Source organism: Corapipo altera, unplaced genomic scaffold (genome assembly GCF_003945725.1).
Source record: "Corapipo altera isolate COAL_440 unplaced genomic scaffold, ASM394572v1 55, whole genome shotgun sequence".
In the NCBI taxonomy this organism is placed as follows: Eukaryota; Metazoa; Chordata; class Aves; order Passeriformes; family Pipridae; genus Corapipo; species Corapipo altera.
The window spans coordinates 4,000,168-4,022,755 of record NW_020884882.1 but is presented as its reverse complement, the minus strand read 5'-3'; the positions used below and the strand labels follow the sequence as shown (position 1 = coordinate 4,022,755).

At 36.9% G+C, this 22,588-nt stretch overlaps 1 protein-coding gene across 8 annotated transcripts in view; it reads right to left on the bottom strand.

Annotated features, from left to right (window-relative positions):
• Positions 1-22,588, bottom strand: part of CACNA2D3 (calcium voltage-gated channel auxiliary subunit alpha2delta 3) — a 484,187-nt gene that overhangs the window by 268,313 nt on the left and 193,286 nt on the right. For all 8 annotated transcript variants that reach the window (XR_003527193.1, XM_027640431.1, XM_027640432.1 and 5 more), the window contains one exon: positions 8,086-8,145. Coding sequence is in view for 7 of the 8 variants with exons in the window: in XM_027640431.1 (XP_027496232.1) it covers positions 8,086-8,145 (60 nt within the window). In the remaining variant the exon portion in view is untranslated. The remainder of the gene's footprint in view (positions 1-8,085; positions 8,146-22,588) is intronic.

Sequence of the window (22,588 nt, the reverse complement as noted above, 5' to 3'; positions counted from 1 at the left end):
TCTGTTTTATGTGACTAATTTCTTCTGGTACATCATTATCCTTTTACCTGAAAAATACTAGTTTATTCCTCTGTCTGTTCTACTGGAATAATTTAAAGACTTGCCTTGCAAAAACAGTAAAGAAAGAATTCTGTATTGCAAACAACCAATTGTTTTATTACTATTCTAAATAGAACTTCCGTTTTACTTATAACCTTAACCCATGAATAGATGTGAATATGCAAGAATCTCAGCTTTTAGTTCTTTTAAACATGTCTCTGACTCTTATAACATGCTTACAAAGAGCATTAAAAAGCAACCTGGAAATACTTAATGATTTGAGCATGGGAAAGGAAAAACTGTATATATGTATTATACGTATGTAAATACTTTCTGTTCCATCTTGTTGCTGCTGTTAGATGAGACCTGTGAATCTTCTTAGTTTTGGAAAATACATTTCTTTTTTGCAGAATTGTGCCAGAGAGGAAAATACTTGTACTGCAGTTCAAAACTACCCTCTGAATCAAGTGGAACAGAAACTCAGACTAGGGCCTCCGAAATCCAAAACAACTGCCCCATCCATCAGGCTTTTCTGAGCTGAGCATCTCACAAACTCTTCTGCTGCAGTTGTTTCACATAATACAAATAATTTAATATTCACCAGAGAAGCAACTTGAACAGGTTTCTCATATCCTAACTGAGAGCCCCACCTATCTGATTATGAGCTGCTCCAAAGCGGAGGTTTCTCTTGCTCAGAAAAACCTTTGGGGCATCTCAATGTTTAATCAGAGAACTCGAAATTTTGAAAACACTCACGGGATGAGAAAACTATTTCCTTCTCTTTTCTGGTAGCAAGCAAACACAATAAAGGGCCAAATAAATGGAAAAGCTAAAGTCTCAGGAAAACAACTTTATCAGCCCAGTCATACAGTTCTTTGACAGTTCCAAGTTTCAGATTTCTGTAATTATTTACAGCAGGTATCACCAGGCAAAAAGCACTGTGTCTGTATTTGATGGGTAGAACTGAATTTATAGTGTGTTCTTCAGCACACACCTCACACACTTCAGATAGCGATTGCTATTACAAGAGAGGCTGGCAAGAATAAATCCAGAAATGTCTGGAAACTACTTCTGGCTCAAAGGTACCAAAAGGATGAGTCCTGTAACTGCAGTCAGAAGAATGACTCTCTGTAACTCAGTGCCAAACCCTCTCAGGAGCAGAGCACGTCATGTGCAGTAGCAAATTCAGACCAGAGCTGCAGGTTCCTCTGCTCTCCAGCCCCATGTAGACAGGACAGCTATTGAACTAGACAGGCAGAGTTCTCTTTGGATGGCTCCCTTAGACAGGGCAGAACAGCACCAAAATTATGAAATGGTTGAAAAATCATCTCCTGCAGCTTGGCTTCTGAGACAGTGAGTTAAACTCGGCCTTTCTGTGCCTGCTATCAAACTCACTCCTTGTCAACAGAAGTTATGAACATGCATAAAAGTAAAATCACTCTAGTTATTTACATTTGATTTGCTTGTAGTAAAAGAAGTTAGTTCTTAGAGAAACGTGTGGAAGAGAGGGAGAAGTAATGGAAATTATCCACTGATCATAATTATCTTAAAACGTCAAAAATTTTCTCTCAAAGCTCAAGTAAAAAATAAAAAAAAATAAATCTACAGAAATCCAAAGCGTAAAAAATAATAAAGTCATTCATAATTAGAAGATGAACTAAAATATTGCTAGCCTGGCTTCACAGAATCTTTTTTCTCTCTTTCTGTTTGCTTGCCACAGAGGCAGAAAACATAAAAGCTTTGAAATTAAAATAATCCAAAAGGTACATGGCCCCTCTTCCTCTGCACTGGCTTTCTGATACTTAATCCCTGCCATACATGCAGAGCAAAAGGGAAGTGAAGGTCTTCCTCTGAAGGTTACCTTACTTTTGCATGAGTTCTACTGAATTTTTTAACCAGTAACATCTGAATCCACTGATGTCTCGACAGTTCCACAGTCATTTTAGTTTTCCTCTTGCCAGCTTCAACAAATAAATAGGAAAGAATAGACAAGCCAAAGTGATCTCCACTGAGAGCCCTAAAAATCTGAAAATCAATTTGCTGCAGCATTAGAGCAGTTGAGAAGTCCTTAATTTGAGCTCACAGAAATCAATAAGAATAAGACAAATCTAAGAACTGCAAAGCTGAACCTTTTTTCACTTTCAGAAAAAAGTATTGAAGTATTTTATGAAAGAAAAAAATAACAAAGGAAAAACTAACACCAAATAAAAACTCTAACAGATGCTTTTACAATTTAAATGTGGCCTGCTGTGCCTTGCGGTTCTCTAGCTCACTACACACTCATGTTTCTATGCCCTTTTTCCATCCTCTTGGCCCTCAAATTGCATTGAAACTCTTAAGAGTTTGGGGGTTTGGTACTGCAGGTGGTTTTTACTGACATTCTGAATTCTGTGCTTACTGTCTTTTTTTCGTCTCCCTTATCTTTTGATCAGTACTGAAAACTTCAAGCTATTCAGAAAATTTGGTAAGAACAAGACTTCTGCAGGTTCTGGCAGCATTTCTACATCATGGATGTATCCAAATTATGACTTCAGTTGGATGAATATAACACAGAGGAGAACCCACCGCAGCATCACAAGCGTTAGAGTAAGATGAAGAGGAAAAGAGCAGGAAAGAGCTCCTGAGGCAGATTTTACAACTGAATAAACTATAATGTTTCCAGGCTTTGCAGCTACTTCTGCAGGAGTTGCACAGGGCCATGAGAAGTTAACAGTTCAGATTGGTGCCAGCTCTTCCTCCTGCCTTATTACAAGCTACAGGGACACCCGATACCACATCCAAATACAGCTGAGAGCACTTGGGCCTGCAAAATATTTCAAAGAAAGTTTAAAAAGGAATTTAGGCTCTTTCCAGGCTTGGAGTGTAGAAAGCTTGATTTCTGATTTAGGAAATAAGCTGCTTGGATAAATACTCCATGAAGCACATCAAACTTCAGATGCTGCATGGCTATTTTAAATGCACTTTTCAAAAAGTCATTTCAATCATTGGTTCCGAGTGCTTGAAGTCCAACAGACTTCCTGTTCCATTGTGGAGGTCCAGGACCCTTCAAGAGTTGACTTGAGACTTGTGGACATTATTCTAACAGCTAGAATAATATTAATAGACTGTAAATCTTGTTATCATGTGCCTCATGCAATATTAGTGAGATAATAAATATGCAAAGAGACTTTTCTGAAATACTAACATAAAAGTAATGCCTATGTTATAAGAGGAGTTTAATAAGATTATGTGGAATAGCTATTCTCAATTATCTTTTGTCCTTGTATTTTCCAGTACCTGATGTCAATGTAATTACCATCTATTTGTTTAAATTTTTATTAAATCCCTAAGCATTTAATAATCCATCATTATAAATTTTTGCCTGGTGTCATTATACTAAATAAACATTTAGGTCAGGTGGTTTTTTTTTAAAGTAGCAGCAATTTAAGTTATGCTTTTATATCCATATTTAAGCTTTAGATCTAAGAGCTGAATTTCAAAATTACTAAAAGTCAGGTAGCTCCCTTTGAAGGTCAACAATAAACTATTGAGCAATATTAACAGTTGGAAGGTTAGACCTAAAAGATGTAAAGCACATGAACTGGACTAATTCTGTTCCTCAGCCTTCTTTTGATATTTGTGCTTTCTCCTAAACATTTGAAGTCTTACCATTTGTACATTTTCAAAAATCATTAAATATGTATAAAAAAGTACATTGTTCACATGTGTAAACCACTGGAAACCCCTTAACTCTCCATGTGCTGATTTCACAAGGTCTTTTATTTAGCCAACATATACATTCTGAGGGTCAGGGTGAGATTTTTCAAGGACACAAAATGCAATTTGGAGTTAACAGACAGCAAAATCTGGCAAACAGGTACCTAACTCTGGTACAGTTTTGCAAACCTTTTCCTTAAGGCTCTGCCATATGTTATAGATCTAAAGGAAATGAATAATGAAAAGCAGCCTTATACCATTATTCCTTTTTTATCTTGCTAAATTAACTTTAAGAGTATTCTTAAAAGAAAGTAATCTTTTCCTAAAAACTATTTTATTAATCCTCTTCTAGTCTTGGGACATAAAACTGAAATAAGTTCAACTATCTTAAAGTACTGGCACTTGAATCTCTCCTGTCTTGTACAGAAAGTGAAACTACAACAACCAGGAAGGAAAAAAATCTAGTAATGCCGGTGCATCAACTAGGTACCAGCTTTGGTTCTATTAAAATAACCTTGCTTTTTTATCATCACATCACACACATGCAGAGAAAGCTCAGCAGGAATGTAAGTCAAGTGAACTAATTAACTTAATTAACACACAGAAAATAAAAGAACTACCCTGCAGATATGTATTTGTAATAGAACCAGTCAGCAAATGAACAAGTAGTCATAATGAAATTTTGTATGACTTCCTCTTGTCATTGGAGTCAGAAGTATGAAAACTGGGTAGGAACCAAGTATTATAAATCTTTATTCTAAAATCCTTTTTTTTTTTTTTAAGTTTGTAAGAAACAAAGCACAAGTTATTTTTACAGCTCCATTGAGAACTCCACCATCAGTCCCACTGCTGAGCATCCACATCCTGAAATTACGGAAACCCAGAAATGATCCAGCTCCGTGATAGGGATCCCACCCTCACTCTGTTCAGGTGGTAACAATATTCTGCACGTTTCTGTCCAAAGGGCTCAGACCCAATGACACAAACTGAGTGTGCAAACCCAATGAGCACTCTGAGTGTGCTTTGCCACCTCACCACCAACTGCACGAGAGCAGCAGCTGGGCAATACCTTGGTGAATTTCTACCCTACAAAATCTGTCCAGTTTCAGTGGTTTTAGGAAATGTGGTGGGAGGAGAGAGCCTCTACACCTGTGTGATTATATCAGCTGCATACACAACAAATTCTTAGGTACACGACAGCTCCAGGGAAGAGTTTTCCACTTCAGATCCTCTTCCCAGAACCTGAACACAAACTCTCCAACAGTATTTCTGGGAACCACAACAAGGCAGTTCACACCTCAGGAACACACACCCCAGCACAACGGCAGTAAAAGATCAGGAGGCCAAATTTCAGCTAACAACGATTATGGTATTTGAAAGTTCTTTTTAATAGATCACCTCCCAACAGAAGATGTTGTCCTCTTTATTATCTTTCCCCAAAAATTTTTCTCTGGCAAACAGTCAAGAAAAGTAAATGATGGTTGTAGAATCACTTCAAAACCTGCAAAATCCGATATTCTTGGTGGGTGTGTGCTTGGCAGTTCACCTCTATATTGGGGTTTTTTTCATTGTGTTAAAACCAGCAAATCAGGAGGAATTGCTTTATTTTAAACAGAGGTGAGCACAGAGACAGTGCCCCACATAAAGCAAGATGAACAGCTCTTTATGCCTGTGAATATATTGCGACAGGGCAACTTGCTGTAGCAATACAAATGCTAATTCGTCTTTCATCCCCAAGTACATTATTAGGCATGACTAAAGAAAGTGATTCCACTTACAAACTTGAAAATAGTATTTAATAAGAGAGAATAACTTGCAACCATATCCACCAGGTGAGAAAACCCTGGACTGGGTTAAAGGCTCAAACATAAGTAACATTTAGAAGGTTATTTCCTCATAACTTGCTACAAATGCAGCTCTTGGTTCACATCCCTAACAGGAAAAAAAAAAGAAGAATCTCCTAAAGCATAAATATTGGAGAGTAAATCTTTAAAGTCTGTTCTCACTGATTCGTAGTTCAGCCATTACTCAAATATGCAATACATAATGCTGATGAGTTAAACATCACATCACCCCTTTTGATTTATTTCTTTCAATTGTCTGGGAATTTTATTTATGTTTAGGACTATAAGGTGTTTTTTGGTGATGCCAATGGATTCAGTCCAGGGTTTGATAGTTGAGTGCTTAGACCATTACACAGCACTACAGTATATTGATTAGAATACCTATGGAATAACTAAGGGCAAATCTAATAACGTGCTAAGAAAAATGCCCAGAAGGGATCAGGTCTAGCCTAACCAAATGATACAGTTTCAGCATTACTGAAGAGAATACCAGCAGTCTAAAAGGTGAACTCTTCAAGTTATTATTTTCTTTAAGTTGGTGCTTTTCTACAGTCAATAAAAATACTAATATAATTTTATTTCTCCCTTATATCATTTTTATGTACTAACACAATATTATCTATACTGTCCTCAAGACGTAGAAGGTGATGTTGGACAAATAAAAAGCACAAAAGGACTTTCTTTATGTGCTTTCTGAATTTCCAGAATATCTGAGCACAAAGAGCTCAGGCTGGTGCTGTATCACGTATCACTAATTCAAAGCACTTAATCCTGTCTTGCACACGTCGGCCAAAGCAATACAAATGCCAAAAAATTCCTCTTTGAGAGCAGAATTGTATACACTGTAGATTATATAAGCCTTCTGTCCCCCTCCACTTGAATGTACACTATCAAATCATCCTGGCCATTACTTTATATTGAGCAGATGGTATTATGAGATTTTGATAAAGAACAACAATCACCCAGCAAGGGTTGCAAAGAGGTCGCTGAAACCAAGATTAACAATTGATTAGCTTTAATGGACCGTGACAGTAATAAACAACACAGCTCCACACAAAGATTTGATTGTCCTGTTAATGCTGCTGACACAAATGGCTTTCAACTGCCTTCCTGAAAGTGTTAATATCGCCAGAGCCTCAGCAAACCAAGGACTTCCTCAAAGTGAGAACTATCCTGCAGAGAAGAAGAACTTACTTACTGTAGCCCTCTGAAAGATCTTCCATGAAGCGTGTTTCTGATTTATTCAGACAATAGCTCCTATTTCTCCAAGGTTTAAAGTTCAAAAAACCAAAATGCAGCACACCTCTGCAAGGCCAGAACGTGAGAGAACTCTAAAGCATTTGAATACAGAAGCCAGCACTCATCAGATATACAACAATAATATGAATTATCATTTTCAGTGTGCTCATTTTATCCTTACTCCACTGTGGGCTGATATACCCTAGTATTACAGCCTTGTGAGCTCAATTATTTTATCCTAGGCTCTGATAAATTCACTCTATTTTTTTTTCGCTTTCTGCACAGAAATAAGTAATTTATGTCATATTTTCATTAAATTAAAAGGTTTTGTGATTACTGGACATAACCATGGTAAAATCTGAAAACAGAACTTAGAGATCTGTTTATTTCTTAAATAAATGTATGGGAAAAAGTCTGTGGAAAAAGTCTCTGTTTCCCTTAACACTTAAGCCAAAAATTTAAATAGACTTAACAGCAAATATTCACAGAAGGTTTTAAAATTACATCTAGGTAGAGACAAAGTCAACAAAACTCCACCTAACATGGCATTCAAGAAACTAAGGATATAGGAATTCATTAAAGGTAAGGAAGTATTTACTCGTTTAAGCATTGAGTAAGACTTGCTGTTAAACTTTCAATTTTAGGCTAAATTACTTGGGGTTTAAATTAATCTTTATTTTTTTTAAATTATGTGTCTTATTCAACCAAAGGCTTTTCTTTTAAACATTTTTAACTGTGAGCTGTCACAGTGCTGCCCACCCCCCATGTTATTCCTGAAGGCAACACACAACAGTGGTACAGCTCTAGGGATTTGTAGGTAAGAGAAAAAGCAGTGTCTGCTCCGGACACAGATCCAAACGTAAACCACTTGCACAAATCAAGGTCATACTAATCCCATCCCTGTGGGTCCCACCCCATCTGCAAATCCAAGTCTCTACAGAGCAGTTCCTTGCCAGTTCACTGCAGTGACGGAACATGCTGCTAATTACTGTGCTTAAAAATCTTGACCTCCACAGAAATGCAAGGGAATTTAAATGAAACCTCTGAAAGAGTAAAATCCACCTGCCTGGTGTCCCAACACACATCCACTAAATATATAACCTGTCAAAATACTGAGCCAGCCTTCATTAATTCCATTTGCTGTAATCAGCATCTATTACTCACATGCTTGGCTTTCTATAGCAGCTCTTCAAGTAAGCTATTGTATAAACTCTTATATCAGAGTGTACTCTGATGATAAACATTCGAGAAAGTAATTATTAATTACCTGTAAGTCAGCATCAAATTCGTGTTTCAGGTAAGCATCTTCTGCAGCTTCAACAAGACGCTGAAAAAAAGGAAAAAAAAGAGTGTTTTTGAAATAACAGATAACATATTTATAACAGAGTTCTCCTTTATAAAAACAGAGATTGTTTGAGCATTGTGTAATTTATCTGCTATGATACTTTTTTAAATAGAAATAAATTATCCAGATTTAGGAAAAAAGAAAAACTGATCGAGCTTTTTAAACCCTTTTTAAACCATTATTGGTGGCACAAAATGTTCAAAACAACTCGACTATCAATAAACAGAGAAATAAAAATGTTATTTTTTCCAATAGTGCTCAGCATCCTGCAGCTCATATTCCAAAACTGATTTTTTAAAGAACACAAAGTTGCTTTCACACTGGACCTTATTTCCACAGAGGAGCCCTTTTCAAATCTTATTTACATTAGAATAGGAGGCATTCCCTAATAATGCACTTGATTTCAAGAAACTGAAAAAAATTAGACTTCAAACATGAGATTAGAAAAATAGAGACTAGGTTTCTTTACTGAGCAGATTTGAAGTGTTTTTATATACTACCTTAACTTGGTGCATTATCACAAGAAGATTATTCTGCAATTACAGAAGTAATATTTACTGAATGACAGCAATTCAGAAGTATTTTTAATAGCAATAAAAATACTTAATAATTACCTAAATTCCCTGTAGTAGTCACTGTTCCTTAACACTATCATCTTTGATGGGAAAAAAACATGATCAGACCAAAACACAGGCACCTGAAAAATCTAATTTACGTAGGGGTTTGCTGCAGATATTCTCTTGTGAAATGATATTATATCCTTTTTAAGATTTTATTCAGAATTCTTTATAGTTCAAACTATTTTAACTATGGAAGTACCTCCTTCTAGTTTTTATTTAATCTACTTGAACATTCATATACACAACCCAAAACTAAACAAGGAATGATTGTCACAGAATAGTCTATATATTACTTTTCATTTTCTTTGATCTATCAGACACTGGTACACGTGCATATTTTCAAATATTTTTGTATCATGAAGCGAGTTCCAGACTCTCACACACAGAGTGGGAAGCCATGCACACAATTTTTTCCCTTTTCGGAACGGTATTCACATTTATCGAGTCTTTGGATATAAATCAAAATTAAATCAGAGTTCATATTGATTGGTATACAGCTTGAGCTGTAATGGAAGCTGAACCAAGAAAAATATTTCTGGCTGCCAATGCAGAACAAATGGTTCACCAGCAAGCTGACAGATTGAAGCAGAGCCACGGTGGTTACAGGGAAGGTTTGTGCAAGTCACAGCCTGTGGTCCCACTGCTCTGCCTCAGCTCCCACCTCACCCACGGGACAGCACAACCCTCAGTCCTCTGCTGGGCTTCTGCACCCTCCCAATACATCCCAGTGGGGAGGCTTTTCACACCTCTTTCTTTGGTGCAGATTACACATTTCCAACGCAAGATTAAAAACTTGAAACGCTCCTGATACCAAGGCGCATAGAGGAGAGCAAGAGGGAGTAGGTGGATGCCACCTTCCCAGAGCCCTGTGTTGGGAGTACATCCCTGACATTTGACTGGTTCCACCTTTGAACATCTTGTTCCATGAAAACCCAGCTGGGTCACAGCAAACTCTTTTGACCTAAACTGGAATTGAACTGAAATGGTTCCAACGCTGGGCAAATCAAACCAGAACTGAACTGGTAAAATGCACCAGCTCACCTTCCCGTGTACAGGGGTAAAAGAACCCAACAACAGGGATGCAGAACAATAGGCTGCAGGAGGGGAATCCATGGAAAAACATTCCAAATGAAACAGTGAAGTTTGGTGTAATCATTCCCACTACTTCTGGACCATCTGAATAGCAGCAAAAGCAGACCTCACAATGTGAAAGGGTAACAAACATTCATTGGATCCACAATTTTTCTGTATTTAGGATCCAAAAAGGGAAATAACACAAATTAACAATTCTGAGGAGGAAGCCTCGGAGCAACTGAAACAGATTTGTACACATTGGAATGCTCTCAGTCTATTTAGCAAGCTAGGGGTCTGCTGAAAGGATTTTACCAATATAGTCCTCATTTTTCAAGTATGAAAAAGGCATTTAATGTAAAATAACTACTTCAATTCATTCCTCGAGGTGTGTCCTCCTTTATGCAAAAACTGTAGTTACATTACTACTTTGTGCTTCTCTGATACAAAAGATCATGACTGATGAGTTTGAGTGGAAAAAAGTGAAGGAAGAATCAAGAAAATTCTTCATACAGAAAAGAATACAAGGATAAGAGAAACGTGTTTTTCTTTCTGTGCTGAAATATTTACTTACTCATCGAAAGAAAAATTATTACAGCATTTCATGAGATACCAGTGATATTAGATATTAGTACCTGGCGGGCTAGAAAAATAATTCATGGTTTTTTATATAGTTTGTATTGATTCCAATGTGTTTCAATTACATTTTTGCCTCAGTGAAATAAATTTAAACTAAGATTTATCCCCACATGTAAGAAATAACTAGAGAAGTATAAGATGGGCAATAGTAGAAACATCTGGTAAGGAGGGCAGCTCAGAAATGAAAAGCACTGATTGGTACTTATTGATTTATTCACTAAGATTTCAGGTTTTATATTTATTTATTTTTCTTTAAAGTATATTTTTACATACTTTTTAATAGCAACATTCTCTACAGGAAACTGAATCCCCAAAAAAGTGAACTATCTACTGGCTGGCATTTTTCCTTGAACAAAGCAAATATGTGTTCACACTACATGCTTTGCTCTCACAAAACTAATAAGGAAACTAAAATTTTGGCACACTAAATGTAGATAAGACAAGCATATGCTGGATTTTCTATGTAATCAGTCCTTAACCACAGTTTGTTTTAAGTATCTCAACACCATTATGAAGGAAGCCATCAGAAATCTGGGAGAGCTTCAGAAAAGGTAAGCCAGTAATAAGCCTAAATCCACAAAATGACATATTAGTGGATATACATAAACTATCTCAGAATGGAGAAATTGAATACAAATGTTTTGGGGTTTTTTTGTTATTTTTTGGGGGTTTTTTTGGTTGGATTTTTTTTTTTTTTTAAAGAAGTCCCCAGAGGGATAAAGCATTATGGAAGAAATTCCTTAACACTCTGGAGGCAAAAATATAAAAACCACATGTAATACTGCAGCATTTTTATATGGAGGCCAAAAATCCCTTTTCAAATATTTTAATGACTGAACAGTTATCTAGCAATGATTCTCGACATCAGCGTGATCAGCGATTTTAACTTAATAGTTTATAATGACACTCCTAATACAAATACCAATATATTTTCATTTCAGTAACCATACTCTAAAACCCCTGCTGTAGCAAGCAAATGCTAACCAAGCTGTGGTTATCCTGAAGGGAATTGTGAGTTATCTATGTGCATTTACATGGAATGAATTATGAACACAGAGTCAGCACTGTTAGAGTTACACCACTGTAGAGTGTTTTCAGAAGTATTTAGCCCTAGATATAGAGAGATGTTGGCGTGAGCACACACAGGCAAGTCAAGGGCAGCACATAATCTTTAGACAATGAACAATTTTAACGTTTTAGGGGACAGGTTCAGTTGAGTTTCCCTCTGTTAAGGAGCTAATCCTTAAAACTTGCCCAATATGTGTATATGTAAGACAGATGAACTGACTTATCCAGCATATCACAATGCATGGACCAGAATACAAACAAATACCACATTAAAAAAAAAAAAACAAAATCGTCACCAAAACACATTGTCAGTGTTTGGTATTTTAAGTGGTACTGGTGTCACGAATAACATAGAGAAAGCTGAGAGAAGAAAAAGAAATTTTGTTACTTCGCAGTCATATTTTTTTAAATAAATCATGGAGCTATGTCTGAATAGGGTAATTTTCTTGACAAATGATATTATAATTTCAGTGAACTGATATTCCAGATAAAGTCTCTTTCAGGTTAGGTTGTTATAGAGATAGCAAAGGAAAGGTGAAACAGAATGGATAACAGGAAGAAGAATCCAACAGAAAGTAAAGGGGAAAAGGAACAGAAATGGGCAGAAATCACAATTTCAAGGAAAAACATCACACAAACATCCAGAGTATAAGGTACACATTTTAGCTTCTGAGATCTTTTTTCATATACTTTTTAAGAGTTTCATATTGCTTTTCAGTGATTCTTCTTCATTAGAATCCCATTTTGAAGTTAAATAAATTCATAAGCGTAACAAGGTTTGAAACAGTTTCTGAACTCCTGAACTGCAATTGATTACTAACCTTTACCCATAAATGGTGACTGAATTATGTTCTTCTCTCTTTTCAGCTCTCAAATCTTGAAGAACATTTATTGTTTCCTTTCTGTTTCTCTAAAATAAACCAACTGCTACACATAAAACTATAAATGTAGCTAAAAATTGCTCTTTTCCAAACCAAAGTGCAACAAATTTTAAAAAAGGATAGAAAACTGCTCTACCTTAATTATAACTAATATCAGCTAAGTTCTGGTGTCATCTCAATCCATAAGATGAATAGTTTATATTCCATAATATCAATATGATTAAGTTTCATTTCAAAATGGCAAAAAAAATGCACTGAGATATCACAGTCATCATTAAAAGTTTAGATAAACCTGTAGGAAGGTCTTATATTCTAGCATTGAATGCATTCAACCAACAACAAAAAATAGCCCTGAACCCTGAAAGACTTTCTCATTATTTTCCTGTAGTACCAGATCTGTTTGATGTTCCTATAGAAATCTTTTATATTCCTTCAAGGTTGATTTGTGTTTTGGAAGCAAAAATAATTAAAAGTCATGCTTATTAAAAAGCAGCAAGAAGTCTAAACCCAAGAAAAATATACGAATATACTGCACTGAAAAAAAACCAAAAAAACAAACCAACTCCACAACCATATGTAGAGAAAAAAAACCCAATTTGTGTAACTTTAAAAAGCCTGTCTCCCAGACTCCTATGTACGGAATTGTAACTAGGATTTCTATCTTAATCAAAAATAATGAACCGCGCTAAGAAAAACAGCAGACAACAAAACTAAGAAAACTTATCTCTGTTTTTAAAATCTTATTTCTTTCATATTTTGTAGCAAGATTTCTGGTACATTACCAAGCAAAAAACAGCAGCTTCCTGTACACAGAAAAGACTTAAAACTATCAATAGCCACCCTTCTTCAGATGAAATATTCAGTGCAACTTTAATAACTCTATTATTGATTTGAATATCTAATTTCCAATCAAAATTTATAGTAACTGAGCTGCGAATATGCCAAAAATATTTCCTAAAGTGCAGCCATATAACTGTTTAAACACAGTTCAGCAGTTGAGTGTATTCCTGGGAGAGAAACAACAACTTGTGTTTCAATCATCAGAGCAATTTTCTTCACCGGCTTCTCCGTGAGAAGCCTTCACTGTGCCCGTGGGAGTACTCGGCAACAGATCACCAAACTCCAAACATTACCCAGGTACCTTCCTATGACTTCCCCGTTTTGGGGTCTGTTTCAGAAGGGAAAAGGGGCTTTCCTTTCCAGGAAATCTGTAAGGTTGCAGGTGCTTTGAAAACTTCTGCAAAGCTTGGGCTGTTTTGGGAAAGAAGAAGATTTATTAGCATTAAGTGAGCTTAGGTAATATTCTGGCACGGGTGCTAATTGTGCCGCGGGCCCTCCTTACTTCCATCACAGTTCTGGGGTTTGCTTCTTTCACAGCTCGTTAAGTGGACAAGGTAAAGAGGCCAACAGAGACTATTTGACATTGTTCATCAGTATCACAATTATTTCCTCTGCTCAAGGACAGCTTTGTTTAAGATAGCAATGAATGCACCAATGTGCAAACAGGTCTCTCAGTCCCCAATTTTATAGCAAATAGCTTTGCACATGTTTGCTATAACCTATGGAGAAGCGATGTAGGAATCAGAGACTGATGTTGACCTTGGAGGAATACTTGTTTTTCTCAGAAACACAGGTGGTTTTAGACAGGGCAATGACAACCAACCACCAGTTTGGCTGGTTTAATCCTTAAGGATGGGGACACACAAACAGGCAGTTTCTTCTTTTCAGAAAGCCCGTATTTTATTCCCCACTTTGTTCTCCTCAGGTAGAGAGGAGAACAAAGGTATGAGGTAATTTCTAGGAAATTTTAGCACTAACATTGCTGTTGCTGTGACGAAGACACATTGAAAATTATTTAGAGCCAATTATCTTGATATCAGAGTTCCTAGCACTTGTAGCTTAAGATAGGTATCAATCTTGCAACTAATGCCATACAAAAAAATGACTGCTCTACGAACACCATCAAATTCCACTGCAACCCAACTAGACAATGCTCAGCCACAGTAAGTGCTGCAAGGCATAATCAAAGCAGAAATTATAAATAAAGGATAAAAATAAATTAAAAGCTTAGCATATGCAATTATTGCAAATAACTTCAATTATCCACTTATATTCATTCAAAACTGGCAGATTTTCAGGTTGATTGTTGTTAGAGTGCTAGCTGGCTTTTTGAAGCAACATAAAGACTTCAGCTTGGCACAGAGCTGGACAAACAGAAACGAAACTGTAAACGGATTAAAATACATCAAACTCACACATTGCATAACAGTGGTTAAGACAACCCTGGAGTAATTAGATGCATTTCTAACTTAACTAGGTCTACACTATATTTAATTATGGCATCTGGAGATTGCCATGGCATGGAAGGAAGACTCCAGACGAAGAAGATAACACATTTGTCTTGTACCAAGTTCTTCAGTGCTCAAAAGGCTGCACAAAGCCAATATATCAGATATAAAATATGCAGATTATCAAATCTGGTCCTACCACATTATTGTGTCTAGCACAGAGCAGAATGAAGTGTTAAATAAGGTTTTATTCCATGCTTTTAATTCTGTATGTCCCAGACATCAAGGAATCATTTCAGCTGCAGACACAACTTAGAGCTGTTCCAGGGATTTTTAAAATGTGATTTGCCTGGCTGGGGTACAGCAACAACCAGCTCCTTCAGCCACCTCTCCTACCTCATGGCCAAAAGAAATGTTCTTCAGGATTTTGCACCAATCATGTGTTCATCCAAGGTCGTGTAATTCTCCAGAAATACCTTTATGCATCTTTTTAATTTCACTTGCAACATGGCAACACACTTTGTAAAGTTTTGCTTTCAATGAATAATTCTTTGTTCTCTTCCACATAAATTTAAAAATCTGATCTAAATGTTACTTCATAAAACATCTTCCAAAATCAAGGGAAGTAGCCCTGTGTATGTATCTAAATATCCACCTGTGTGGATAATTATATGTTTAAATATATTTAGTCAGCCAGACTGTCTTTCCTGCATTTGAAGACAGTGGGGACTTACATGTCTTAGCAAAAACAGCTTTTCCTCAGCTTTGACAGCTCTTGGCATCATTGCTGGATTCTTGGCAGATATTGTTTGAGAAAGATTTCAGATAACACTTTTCATGGAAGTTCATTTAATGCAAAATTCTCCACAGGTAGGATTTATCTCCCCTAACCTCAGCTATTTCAAAGTTAATCATGTCTCCACTGAAGTTACCTAAACATCCTTCATATGTAGAGACAGAGAACTCCAAAGGTGCTGCATGTCCCGTTCTAAAATAGCTCATAAGATACAGGAAGATCTTCAGAACTTTTCCTTCACACTTTTTTTCACTAGATGTTTAACTTTATATGAATGAAGTTAAGGGAGATTAATCCCACACCATATGTGCAACAGAAATGAGCTAAGGAGAAATGGAAATATTCCCACGCTCGCTTGACAGGGGAGAGGAGACTTGAGGCAACACTTTGTCCTGACACCAGTCCTGGGACTAGTCAAGGTGTTTCTCTTCTGTTTACATATAGAAGCACCAAGTGAAACCAATTGTCTTTGTTTTGTTCCCTCACTCAGCTTTTTTCCTCACCTCTGCTCAATCCCCCAAGTTAATTCAAATTCAGCCTGCAATTTGCAGTCTAGTTCGACCAAACCGGTTATGATATACTGTCCTCCCTTCAGTTTCCAACCAGATTAGTGTCACACAACAGCAGCAAAAAACCCTCAAGATTTATTACCAGAAGCAAAGGTCAGTTCCAGAGTTTGCAGGGACTTAGTTCCATTGCCTTGCCCAGCACTCAATCACAAGAAACTGAGCTTCGTTCTTTGCTTTCAAACCAAGATGTGTCCCTCTCATGCAAAGTCAATCGGACCATTGTTTTTTACTCTCCACAGGGTCAGGATTTCAGCTGCCAGTAGATTAAATGAAAGGGAAAATTTTAAAAAATTGAAAGGAAAACAAAACTGAGGTTTCTACTAAAACCTTCCCTTGCAAGTCAAAGTCTCTAAGCCAGATATTGAGGCAAACAGAGTATTATTGTGAAGATGTGAAGAAAACAGTTGGTATCCATTTCCAGTCTCATCAGGAGCAGATTTTACAAACATTTTCCTGATACTTAGAAATCCAGTTACACCTCAGGTTATATAGGCACAGATTCTTTGGACCAATTCAATGCTGCAATGTACCAAATTCCACCTTCAAACATAAAATAGGTGGAAACCACAGCTTATTCCTGCTCCTTCCCTAACTGGCCATGAGCTCATTAAGGCCACATTATGTCCCAAACTCTAATGTTAAAATTTTTCGTATTTCTCTCCACTTCTGCTCCAGCACCTAACAATTATGCCTCCTTCTTTATAACAGCCTTGGTGTTCACACTCCCAAGCATATTCATGACCAGTCTTTTCCAGGTCCCTACTGATATCTCTTCATTCCTCATTCTGCCAACTTTAATTTCCAATTTACCCCATTCCCTTTACAACCTCATTGAGCCCATCTAGAGTATCTTGCACATCTAGAGTATCTCTAAATCCCGGCGCAGTTTAATCCTGCTCTTTTTGTCTCTATAAACCATCTCATTATTCTCCACTACTGCTCTCCTTGTGGCAGTACCTTCCTCAGCCTCTCCTAAACCCACCAACAGACTCCCTTGGCTGCTGCCCCTTCCATTTTCCAGTGCCCTAACATGAACACAGAGAGATAAGACAAGAAAACTCTCTCCTTGGTCCAGCAGGCATATGGATGCACTGACAGTGCCTCAGGAGAGAAAGATGCTGTTTCCCCTGCCTGCTGCTGGTTCAGGCAATGAGAAAGTAATGCTGCAGTTGCAGGAAAGTCTTGTTTGACCCTGTACTGAAAAATCACAGTGAAAGGAATTTTCAAAGATTTCATTTACAGACAGTTTCGCTCTGATACCTTTCTAACGGCCATATGCCTCTTTGTGCAGAGTTTCCAAATGCTAACAACTTGATCCAGCTGGAACAGAATTTCAAAGAAAACTTCGTGTCAAGGCCCCAGCCCTGCCAATTTCAAGAACTTGTTCCCAAGCAGAGGAGTGCTGTAGAGTCTTAATGAAAAGAACATCAGTATTACGTTTAAAAGAGTAAAGCAATGCATTTCCTTTCGTTTCTTTCTTGGAAACAGCTGAAGTTCAAAGATGAAATTCCAAGCCTCTTTGGTCTCCTGGATCATACTTTATATTCTGAAGACTTGATTGTTGAAGCTGCTGGAATTAATTACAAAAGCAACTTGCAAAGTAAGCGATAATTTAGTCTTTTCATAATTTTGTATATTCTGGCAGATCTGGTACAAAAAAGAACAGAAAAAAAAAAAAAAGGCTACATTGAAACCCTATGGTGACACATTTGTCCACACTTAGTAACGAGACATCAGTTCTATATACCTGGAAGGTTTCTCTGGTACCCTATGAATTAATGCTGAAGTCATACATAGTATAGGAGCATCACTTTGCCAAAGTCATGTTTATATCCAGACTCAGAAGTCTGTGTATAGGTACAGACTCCATCCCATCTATTCATTTAGTATTTTTTGAAGTAAATATTTCTGCAATAATAGTCAGTATTTTTCACTCTATCTTAAGAACAATATTAAGCTGTCCTTGTAATTAGAGGAAAATTGCAAATTCCCAAACCCAAACGAAAGGCTGCATTGCATAATCAAAACCTTATCTGCCTTACTTTGTAAAGGTAATGAGTTCAAATCCATTGGGTGTTTTGTTCCTTATTAAGAGAAGTCTTGTAACTTGTATTCTCCCAATGACTAAAAGATTGCTGTACTTTCACCTCTTAATTAGTTTTTATCAACTGGAACGTTCAGCATTTAATTATCGTATGCAGATTTATTTGGAAAACAAAGTAAAATATGCGACACAGCACATCATTTCCATTAAGTTTGACACACCTCTAGATTTTGGTATGACCTAGGGAACTCATTTCATAAAATACTCCCATTTTTCTTATTAATTTTTTTTTCTCTTGACTCTCAAAGTACTTCTAAAATGCACCTAGGGAGCAATATGAGTCTTCACAGAGCTAACCAACACCTGCAGGTTCAAAAAGTGACAACCAATGACTGCAACCAAGCCAACAAAAACTAATACCTTATGTTTGCAGAGGCAACTAAATTATAACAATAGTTTTCCATTTATTTTTGATTTAGGAGAATTGTGAACTGCTCCACACTTCTGGCAAGGCTTTCTCTATTGGCTGAACAACTGCCCCAGCCATCACCACAGGTTTTCCAATGATCCATTTATCTATGACCAGCAAGTGTGCTCCAACCTTCAAAGTCCTAACACAGACAAAACCACCAAGGTCATCACTGTTGCCACAAGCAGTTTTAGCACTGCTCTGTGTTTTAGCTCAACTCTGACCCTAGAAACATGTCCAAAATACTTCTTTTCCATGAACAAACCATGAAGCCCTAAAGATCTGTAGCTGCTGATGCTCCTCATCTTCTCTGTCTAATTTAAAACCCACACAAGTAGTATAGAAGAATCACAAAAATAATAGATGCAAAGGAGAATGGAAAGATCTAAGTCAGTTCTCTGGTCCCATGTGGACGTAGCTTTCCCATTTATTAAATCCTTATTCCCTGAAGATGCCTACACTTTGCAGGTTGAAGACTCTGTGAACACCTGGGTCAGAGTTCCTCCAGCCCAGGGTTTGGGGGGTGACAGCAGGAGACACAGGGCCAGCCTCAGACCTTACCTTTGTGAAACTCCCTGATGCCACCGAAAGGAGTTTGATAGACCTGATGTATTTGTGCAATGTTAGATTGTAAAATTTGTCATCTATTGGTTATTAAATCTGTTGGACAATCTCTCTTAAAGACTTATGTATTAGATTTGGCTTTTAAATAGAGTCCTTCACGACCTTTCAGCAGTTACAACTCATTCCAGAGTAATAAACGGAATAAAGTGATTTGCAATATCTGTCATGAAAAATATGTAACACTAAAGTACTTAAAGGGGCTAAAGAGAGTTGGAGAAGGATTTTTTTACAAGGACATGTAGTGGTAGGACAAGGGATAATGGCACTAAACTGAAAGAGAGCAGATTTAGATTAGATGTCATGAAGAAATTCTTCCCTGTGAGGGTGGGGAGGCCCTGGCACAGGTTGCCCAGAGAAGCTGTGGCTGCCCAATCCCAAGGTCAGGCTGGACAGGGCTTGGAGCAACCTGGGATGGTGGAAGGTGTTCCTGCCCACAGCAGGGGGGTTAGAACTCAATGACCTTTATGTCTCTTCCAACCCAAACCATTCTGTGATTCTACTCAAAAGAAGATGAAATTAAATATATTTTCTATGACAAAACCATTCTAATTATTGTTTTCATTATGCCAGGATACAAAGATGAGTCAAACACACTCAGTAATGAGGCTTTCATCATAAACTCTTGAAAAAATAAAGAACAAATTGAAATGGAGAACACTTCTGTGTAACACTTAAATGGTTCAGAACGAGTTCTTACCAACTGAATTTTTCTATTTCTGTTATGTGACACAATTCATATAAATGATATAAGACCTCAATAATGTAAGTGTCGATAAAAAGTAATAAAAATTTTAAAAAGACAGAGCAATGGATTCTTGCATCTGAAAATTTCTCAGTGTTCTTCTGAAACTATTGGCAGAAGATCTGAAATAACAATTGACTGAAAAACCTTAGGAGAAAGATTCAGATAGTTATAGAGAGAGTATAGGGATATAGTACATATATAAAAACCAGGTATTTATAAAAGAAATTACAGCTCAGCTTACACTCTTCTTTCCATGGTTCTGTACATTCTTCAACTGGTTACAAGCACACTTTTGAATTCAAAGTATTACACTGACAAGTTCTCCTGAAGTGTCTTAGTTTTCCTCATTTTTAACTCAATAACATAATAAATGTTAGCATATTACTAACTTTCCCATGTTTTCTGGACTACTCAGGTGTGTCCTGAACTGACAGAGCCTTACCAAAAAGCCCATCCTCTCCACAGTCTGAGCAGACAGGCACCTTGTCAGCATTTTGCTCTGCAAGGAGACTCCAGTAAAACACACCTGAATGCAGAGGATTTTTCCAAGTTTTTCTCTTTCTTTAGGAGTTCTAAAAGGCACAGCTTTCTGCATTCAAAGCCCACCCTCATTCACTGCAACCTGAAAGCAGCAGGATTTGATGTGCCAGTGGGGGAAGGACGAGAGAGCTGGATGGGGCCTGGAAAAGGCAGCCAGGGATGTAAATATGTGCCCTCAGCTGTGACTCCTACCCCAGTTTGGTGTGTGCAGTTGTATGTGACAGCACTGTCCTAAACTCCCCTCAAAATCAGGATGCAAGTTTTATCCAGAACCATAAAGACAATAACAGTTTCTTGTAAATTTTTTGTTACTTTCTATTCAATGATTTAATATAGTATCACAGATTTTTAAATGTCTGTATAGACACGAATGAAGTGATTAAATGTGACAGGAAAGTTGCAGTCTTTGTAAAATGAATAAAATCTTTTTGCTTGATACCCTCTCTCATTATGTAAAAAGAAACCAAAATCACAACATCAAACCAAAAGAACTGCTATGTAAAACACAAAACATACAGCCAAATTCTTGCATATCTTTAGCAAGGCTATCATTTATCATCAACTTTTTTTTTCAGACTAATTCGTAAGAAAATTACCTGCACTTTGCTGGAATCTACCAGAACACTTGGAAAGAAAAATCAACAACTGCACCATGAATTTTTATGTAAGTGGATTATTTCTATGTATTTCATCGTGTTGATTGATGAACACAGCAATCTACTTAGATTCTTGCAGTATCTCCAAAACCTGAAGTACTTAAAGTACTAACCACAGGTCTTGCTCATTAACAGTCTACTTGTGAAGTGCTCTTTCCCCATCACTGCTCTCCTCCAAGTTTTGTTATTTAACATTCCACTGTCAAAATAAAATATAACTATAGGTATGTCACCCTTAAACTTTCAAATATAGGGGGTTTTTACCCTCTATGTCTACTTAAAAAGTAATTTTTATTATCAGGTGTAGTTAGGAATAAATTATGTTTGCCATACGTAACATTTCCTAGATAGGACAGAATTTTGGGGACAAAGACTGCCACCTTTTGGCAATAATCTGTAACAAAAAAGCCTGTTATGTCAATTATACTGTTCTAGTGAACATTTTTATTATATTATTTTAGCATCTTATATCCAGCAAACCACAGATCAAAAAACTGGGTCCAACTGAAGACAACATGAAAAAATCCTACCTTTAGAACTGCTGTATAAAAGGTTTCTTAGCATAGAATCAGAGAAATCAGAGCTAGAGTTTTTTTCCTGGAGGACACTACAAGTAGATAGCCCTGGCACACAAAGTTGAATATTACAGGAGAAAACTCATTTGTTTAAAAAATAAAAATATGAAGGGAGGCACACATGAAATCTTTTATGCACAATTTTCTTTCCCAGCAGCACTGATTTAACCTTTCAGCAGGTCTGCTCTATACATTGGGTCAGAAGACCTAAAGACAAATTATTAAATTATTGAAAATGGTATCATAGTATAAATAATCTATTGGCAACCTTAACTCTAGTGTTTTCTACTTTTTCACAACTTGACCTTGGAAACAAAAGATTTTTCATATGGTGCTTTGAGTGTTCGGGCTCAGTGACAAAAAAAATCCCAAAATCTTATTATCTGGGAGCTTCAGGTGAGCAGCCTAACTCACAACTACCATGTGATAGAGCAAGGCAAAAGAATTACTGAAGTAAATAAATTAACAGAAGGTATGGAATGTTCGGATTCCATCTCAGAAATGCAAAAGCACACAGGTTAAATTCTCCTTTACAAGCAACATAAACATGGACAGAAATTCTTGGGGAATAATTCGGAAAGGGTTTGAGACTTTACAAGAGTCCATAGAGGTTCAAATGGACCAATCCACTTGTATAAAATATGCTGAGAGGTCCAAAAGTGATAAATAACAGAGAGTACAAAGGAAGGGCCAAAACAGGACAACCAAGAGCCTGAGAAAACTTGTCAAAGTTTGTAAGTCAGCAGTGTGGAAAAAAAAAACCAGCCATCCGAGTTTTTGTTTTCATCACGTAATGCAAAAGCCAGAACTTGCACAGAACAGCTGAGATGAACTAAGTTA